This window comes from Taurulus bubalis (genome assembly GCF_910589615.1).
Source record: "Taurulus bubalis genome assembly, chromosome: 17".
In the NCBI taxonomy this organism is placed as follows: Eukaryota; Metazoa; Chordata; class Actinopteri; order Perciformes; family Cottidae; genus Taurulus; species Taurulus bubalis.
This window is the reverse complement of record NC_136605.1, coordinates 18775717-18783447: the sequence shown is the minus strand read 5'-3', so window position 1 is coordinate 18783447 and position 7731 is coordinate 18775717. Positions and strand designations below refer to the sequence as shown.

The following is a 7731-nucleotide window of genomic DNA, read 5'->3' as shown; positions in this document are numbered from 1 at the left end:
AAATAGGTGTCCACCTGACCTCAAAGCTGGAACAATGCACCCTCTTTGTGTTAAACTACATGCAAATATTCTATATTGATCACTTATAGATCATTTTAAGGCAACAGCTTCAAAGGCTCAATTTGCATTGAGACCCCCTTGTAATTTGGCATCGGCTTTACTGTCACAAGTACTACTCAACAAGGGTTCTGCTTAATAGAAGGCCACATTAAGGCATGTCGTATACGTTCTCACACTGGAGTAAAAAGCTAATTTCTGCCAACAGTCGTGTAGGACGTGGTCACAGAGGCCCAAACCCTGCCGGTGATGGGGAGTCGTGAAGGAGGGAGTTTGCACAGTGCACAGACAATGCAGATTGCGTAAGAGCGACAGAAGGTGAGAAACGGAGTTGTGAATGCAGCAAAACGTCACAAAGAGCTTGCCCCCTCTCCCCCCATCCCATCCCTCAGTCTAACCACTGAGCGTCCTCTCAGTACAGGATGAGTGGGTTCAGGCTGGGTCAGAACCAGGAAGGAGGAGAGCCCAGTCCTCTTTTAACACTTGGAGAGCGTTGAGAACGGGGTGGGGCTGGAGTTGTTGTAGTTGGAGGACTTGACGATGGTGATGACGCTGGTGGTGGCCACCTTGCCCGGCGAGAGGGGCCCGCGGGTCACGGACTGGGCGAAACACTGCAGGGCCTCATACTTTGCTCGCAGGGCGTCCAGCTCCAACTTCATGCTGGCGTTCTCGCGGGCGAGCTTGTCCACCTCGTGCTGCAGCTCTATCTTTTGTTTCTCCAGCTCCTCCTTCTGGGTGACCCGTTTGATGCGGCAGCTGGCGGCGTAGCCCCGGTTTTTCAGGGTCCGGCGCCGCTGCTTCAACTTCGCAACGTCGTCCTTGGTCAGCCCACGCAGGTGGAGGTTGAGCTCCCGCACGGACATGGCCACCAACTCATCGTCGCTGACCACCGGGGCATTCTCACCCAGCTCCTTCTTGACCTGCAGGACAATGAGCAAAGGGTGAAGAACAACTCCACGTCTGAATATTGACAACGTCCACATTTCTCACACACTTCTCTCGCTTACCTTTAAAGCTTTGCTCGTCGGAAAATTAGTCGTCATTCCCTGCATGCAGACAACTGGCCAGAATCTCACAGAAGACACACTGAGGAGTGAAAAGAAGAAATAATTAAATAACTTGACGTGAAACACAACACATTAGGTGATGGGGGTGAAAACAATTGAGGATACTCTTACTTGTAACACATCTAGATACTTATACTTATACATATTGGCACTCCTCCCCACAATTTCACTCGTAAGGCACCTCAACAACATTCCAGGGTGACGTCATGTGTCAACGTTTATGTTTGCGTGTTATGGCCACTGCTGCCAGCAGAGGGCAGCAGGAGCACATGAAAGGAGCACCGGAGAGCGTCTGTATTTCGAGAGTCGAGGAGGAGCCGTGGCAATGTTCACCAGACCAAACAAGCTTAGAATCAGACGGCCTCTCTCGACACAACTTTGCATCAAAGCTCTCTGGGCCGGAGCAGTTCTTAGAAAAAGCTCTCTGCACTCATTACAGGGAGGCACATGCTTACCAGACTGCTGCCATGGCCAAAAAAAAAGCGGGCGCGCTGATCTGTGATCCTGTGAGAGGCACACATCCCCCCCCCCCCCCCCCCCCCCCCAGGCTCCATTTCAGGACCTGCAGACCAGCCTGACTACAAGTGCACTGTTCCATGCTCGACTGCTGCCATGGAAACGCCCTGCAAATGGGCGTGGGAGCGTGAGTCACATGGTCACCAAAAGGGTAAACAAGTCTCATTCATAACCACAACACAGCCTATTCATAGTACACATAAGAAGCGCCAGCGTGCTGATAACTTAAAAAGCATCAATATGTCACTTCATCCTGTTACATCCCAAAAATCCAGTTTAATGTAGATTGTTTATTCCGCTTATCAGATGTCTCGGTATCTACACCGCTCTGCTTCCTCAGCACACATTAAAACAGACCATCCGCATAACATTTACAGTTATGCTGAACTTTACAGGGCAGTAGATAAGCATGTGGAACATTCCTGGCGATAGTGTCACAGAGAAATACTTTCCTTTATAGTCACTGATGTATTTTTGCTGCGAGACAATGTAGTCTGTGGATTTAGGCCCGTGTCTCGCTGGTTGGATCCTCTTACACTGGGCTTTCCTGAGCTGCTCCATGCCCTTATTTAACTCTAGTGGATATATTTAGCCCACAGTGCTGACACAAATTTCTGCCAGCTAAACAATTTAAGTAAGCGAGCGATAAGTGATACCTCGGTGAGAGGGCAAATATTCTCAGCAGCCCTGTTCGCTGCAGCTTTCATGTGAGAACATACTCTGGGTGTGGCTGCTTATTTTAGGATATCTTTGATGCAACCTGAACATTTAGTCATTGTTCTTATGATACTGCATCTTAAATCGAACATTAAAACACAAACAACTAGAGAAATGTTAAACACAGAGCCACATACACTCATGTTTAGACATCCAGAGAACATCTGCTGCTCTCTCTGGTGTATTTCATTGATCTTTGTAACCAAAGAAAGTATTTTTTTAAACGCACGCATCAAAAACATTGCATAATTGAGATTTTAGAAGAATTAAATAAAGATGAAGAACTGAAACGCGTTCCTCGACAACGAGTTGGCCCAAACTAATTTAAGTGGTATTGCATCAGAGGGGGTCCCTGGGTGTATTCCTTGCAAATATCATGGAAAAGAGGTGTGGGGCCATGCTCTCTTCATACAAGGGGGGCCTCCAGCTTGTTTCCCTGAAATTCTTTAAGCATGTGCTTATGTTTTTTTGCAAAATCGCAGAGAGACAATGTTTTCCTGATCAAGATGCCAAAGTTTCCTCAGAGGAAAAACATCAATTATATCACACAGCCAAATATGCTGTTTACAGGTTTGCCACTCCGACAAGATTTATTTTACAACAAAATCATGGCTTCTCACTATGGTCGAAAACAACTCCGCACTAGTTTTTTTTCATAACAGTAAGAAAAGGAGTCTGGGAAAATACCTCAAAGAAAAGCCACAGATGGCGGCCAAATAACAAAACCACATTCCTGAGTGAACACACATGTGCAAACCCTCACATGCAACCCCAGTGTTCACTGAAGAAGGAACATTGTGTCTGAATATGTCCCGCGATGCACTCGGCTGTATGGGGGAGGAGTTCAGACCACCCCACTTGTAAAACAACGGCTGCAATATTCACAAAATGTCTGGAATTCAAAAGCGTCTCACATCTTTCACTTGCCCAAACAAATCAAAGGCAGCCTGTGTGCACACGTGTGGAAGTCAGGAGTAATGGTGAGCAGTATTTCTCAGCCGCAGTGTTATCACACTTATGACAAAGTTTCTCAAAAAAAGCAGATTAGAGCCTTGGGGGTGACACTCCTTAACTAACTGTCCATTACAAATGCCAAACACACATTTCATGGCTATGGTTGTGTCTTATTTGATGTGGCAAGCAGAATGTTTTCTGGTCAACTTGCTACTTTGTTCTTTGGGTGTACTCCTTGCTTTGAAGATGAACTGATCCCTTTCAAGGCTATTTTTGAGAACCTGGGCAAAGACGGCTTTGCACATGTGCACAAATCCACCCCAGCTCTTATTGCCGCAAATTCGTGAAATAGTGCATGTACGAAATCTATACATGAGACAAAATCCGTTTAATAAATCTATGTGTCATCTGTTCGCTGTTTTTAAAGTCAGGCATCTGGTCAACTTCAAGGCTGCTCTTCAGTAACAGCAGGTAACCGTGTGCTGCAGCCTCCTCCTAAAATAAGCAGAATATCAGACGTATGCGCTCATGCTGCAGTGATAAATGCTGAGTGGGCTTGTCTGGACTCTTTTGTTTATCTTCTCTTTTTGTTTTAATTTGGGAGTAGGTAAAGCAGAGAGCAGACGTGTTGCTGCCCTTGACAAGCATGGCGCATTCCTCTGAGAACGCTCTTGCTTTTCTTGCATTTTTCCTCCGGGGTGGTGGGAGAGATTTGCCGCTCTCGGCTCGTTCTCCAGCGCAGCACATTCGGTGGGATAATATGTGGAGGAAATGGAGAGAATAGCTGAGCAGTGAGTCACGCTGTTTACTGGTAAAAAGCGACGAGGACGACCAGCGGCAGGGAATCACACCCTCTCCATCTGACGTTTCCTGGAAAATCCCGTTGTTTCACAGGGAGGAAGGAAAAGTACCTTTTTGGAAATGGCTGGTAACTCCAGAACTATTGTGCGGAAAGGGAGGAGAACTCACCGAGATATTGTCCCCACCAGAGAAAAGACCCAAAACAAGGATGTACCTGTCCCAGTCTAATGTGTGAATAATAGGAAAATGATAATATTCCATTTCCAAATAAAAGCATACATCACTTCGCTCTTGATTTTTTGTATATCTTGTAAAAACACAGAACCTTTGAGATTGCAGTGCTTCACCTTCACAGCACTAGTTTAGAGCTCAGACAAGAAGTGACAGCAAAGCATTCATTCTGAATGCTGTGGCGCTGTGAAGTGTTTGTTTGTGTTGCTGCCAACATGCAATTTGAGTCGCTGTGTGGAATCAGGAAGTTGCCAAGGGAAAAGATCAACAGTGGAATCAGCAAGTCAGCCTCAGCGAGAACCAACAACAAGGCATTCCCAATAACACATCATATCCCACCAAATGAAATACATGAGTCACCTCGACACTCGCCACACCTCTGAGCATAACGAGGTGAAAGCAACGGGTTGAGCTCCGGCCCGCTGACCGAAAAAGCAACAACAGGGCTGGATGCAGATGTGGGAGGCTGAGTGAGAAGTCTCAGAGCCTATATAACTGTCAGGGAGTCCCTTTTGGACCGATGCACAGCAGGCCTGTTCACACCTTCATCGCTTATTGCCTGTATACACTCTGTTTGACAGGTTGGGCTGTGGATAAACTCACATGGCTTCCAAAGTCAATAAGCAAGACTTGACATCATTTATTTTTTTCCAGTAAGAGGAGCAAAACGCCTCACGGTGAGCGTGTTGTGTTCCCTGTGAGTCACGGCATCGCAAACCACAGCTATGTCACTTTCACAAACACTCCACCACAAACGCGTTACGCATTCTGCTTCGCTTTCATCCGTCACAATCCGACTAGGCGAAAAAGAGAAATCCTATACGTCTGACGGCGATGACACGGTATCCTGTGTTTTCAGGGGGATTTCGCCCTTTAGTGCCTCGTCACTGCCACATGTGTATTGTGGCGATGAAGTGAGTCAGCCTCTGTTGCTTCTCCATTCAAAGAAGACCTCATCGCTCTGGTGATTGAACCACATGTTAACCTCATGACGGAGGAGCAGCAGACACTGTGAAACAACAGAATCACAAACGCCTCTCAGATAGAAATCTGTGGTCCTAAGTGAAACAAGTTGCTCAAAGACAAATATGTTCCATAAATGAAGCACAATGGCCCTAAAAGTAATACATTACAACTAAGCAAGCAGTATTATTTCTGAGGTAAAGTTGTGTTATTATCATATACATGTATATAAAGCAACCTGAGCTATAAGGACACGGTTTCCTTATCTTTACTCGTCATAAACACTTGATAGCTGAACATGTAGATAAGATGTGTTTGTGTATAATAAGTGCTCCTCCTGCTGTTTACTGCCTCCCCGGTGGTCTAACTTCACAGTGCCCTTTGTCCCACATGCCTAACATGCAGACCACGTGTTGTTTCCAAAGGCAAAAGGTAGGCTGGTATTTTTGCATCACAATGCGTAAATCAGCAAAAGAGGCAGAATGAAAGGGGATGTGAGAATAAGTTCTGTTTGATTAAACGGGGCAGTTTATTTCACTTCCAGTTTCCCTAAATAAAAAAAAAAGAAGGCTATAAATAACCAAAACCGCTTAAAAAATAATCTTACAACAACTATTTATACTGGTGCTGAATGCTTTGTAACACTTTAATAACATTATGCTACATTGTAACCGTCACATTAACATTGCTTTGGCAAAATAGTGTGCGATGTGTATATATATATATATATATATATATATATATATATATATATATATATATATATATATATATATATATATAATGGTTCTTTTTCCCGTTTTTTTATTTTTTTAATAAAATGATATCCTTCAGGATTTCACTAATTAAGACAATACATCCACTTTGATTCGTTTTTTTTTTTAAATAACACAAAAAAATGGGCCAAAAACAAAATAAGTTTCCTTACTTTTTCCCCGGCGGCTGATTCAAACTCAGAGCGACTTTTTTCGTGTCTTTGTGTTGTGTCTCTCCAACACAAACACGTGTCCACGCGACGGAAACAATCCACAAAGTCAACAGCAACTTTCACAACCGGGATCATAACGCATCCGACATAATCCTATCTGCATGCGCCAATATGTCACTGTGACAAACCTGTGCAATTTAAAAAGGGATGTCAAACAAACACACGCGCGCGCACACACACACACACACACACACACACACACTCACCTCTGTGGACGCGGGTGTTTGTGGACGTTTGTGGCGCAGTAGCTTCCCGGTCCGGCGGCGCAGTGACTTGACGCAGTCTGCGTGGAGCGAGCAGCGGCACTGAATTCACTACAAAACAACAACAATGTACCAACATTCCACGCTCTGCTTCCGCAAGCGCTCACGTCACCGACTCCTCGTGACCGCCCCCTCCATTCATGAAAATAACTTTCTGCTGACGTCAGTCTGGGAGGGAAGGGGGGGGGGGGGAGGCCATAAATAGAAGGCAGAGAGCTGCTTTTGCTTACTTTACTAAACTAATCTGTCCACTTGTCGACCGTGCTGCTAATAGTAGCAAAGAAAAATGGAGGAAACACGTTAAAGTTTTCAAAAAGAAAGTCTTAAACTCTCCCAGCTTGCCCCCCCCCCCCTAAGATAAGTCAACTCCTTTATGTGCGTGATATTCAAAAGAAGTGCTTTAACTTAACGGCGACCTCCTCCCTCCGTCTGACTCGGGAGCCGCATTCCTTTCCTGAGGAAAGTATGTGTCGTAGTAGCTCCGCAGTCTGAGGGTTCCTCTTGTTTTAACGGCTCGGCTGGCAGCGGCCTCGGAGGTTATTCTGGGTAAATAAGTGCTGAATGTAAATATGCTAAGTCAGTGGCCTTTTAAGGCCGGCTGCACTCTCCACAGGTTTCCCTGTCCATTTATCCGACAGAAAAAGAGAGGCCGCTTCAGACTATAGAGCCTGTTAAAAACAGATGCCGTGTGTTTACTCTATAAACACTGTGGGCCGCACCGTTCAAACAAGGACAGGCACAAAAAAGAGGAGAAAAATGTCCTTTCACATGTTTTTCTGCTGACTGAACATGACTCAAAAGACTAAAACGTTATGTTGAGAAACATCTACAAGTTTATCGCAGGATAAACTTCCTGGTAAATAACTTCATTATGTATATCTTAAATGAATAATAATACAGTCCATGTGCAAACAGTTTAGATCTCAGCACAAGCATGTGGAAGGTAAATATCTGGTTAGTTTATCAAGAGCCACATACATCTCCAAATGTATCCATATATGTCAAATCACTTCTTTAAGACGGAAAGGTTGATATGCATCGACACAGAAGGATGTGGAAACTCGTGGTTGAAGACTTTCCATGGAGAGGTTTTGGTTCAGCCTCTGGAGACACACAACTCAGACGCATGAGGAAGTGTTGACCTTTAGATGAAATGTGACGATCAGATGACTAT

At 45.0% G+C, this 7731-nt stretch overlaps 1 protein-coding gene across 1 annotated transcript; it reads right to left on the bottom strand.

Moving 5' to 3' along the window:
- Positions 1 to 533: 533 nt before the first annotated feature.
- Positions 534 to 1109, bottom strand: mafk (v-maf avian musculoaponeurotic fibrosarcoma oncogene homolog K; the record flags this gene model as incomplete). Its single annotated transcript, XM_079232886.1, has 2 exons — positions 534 to 977; positions 1065 to 1109. The coding sequence occupies 2 exons, from the start codon at positions 1107 to 1109 to the stop codon at positions 534 to 536; spliced, it is 489 nt and encodes a 162-aa protein (XP_079089012.1).
- Between the last annotated feature and the right edge of the window lie 6622 nt (positions 1110 to 7731).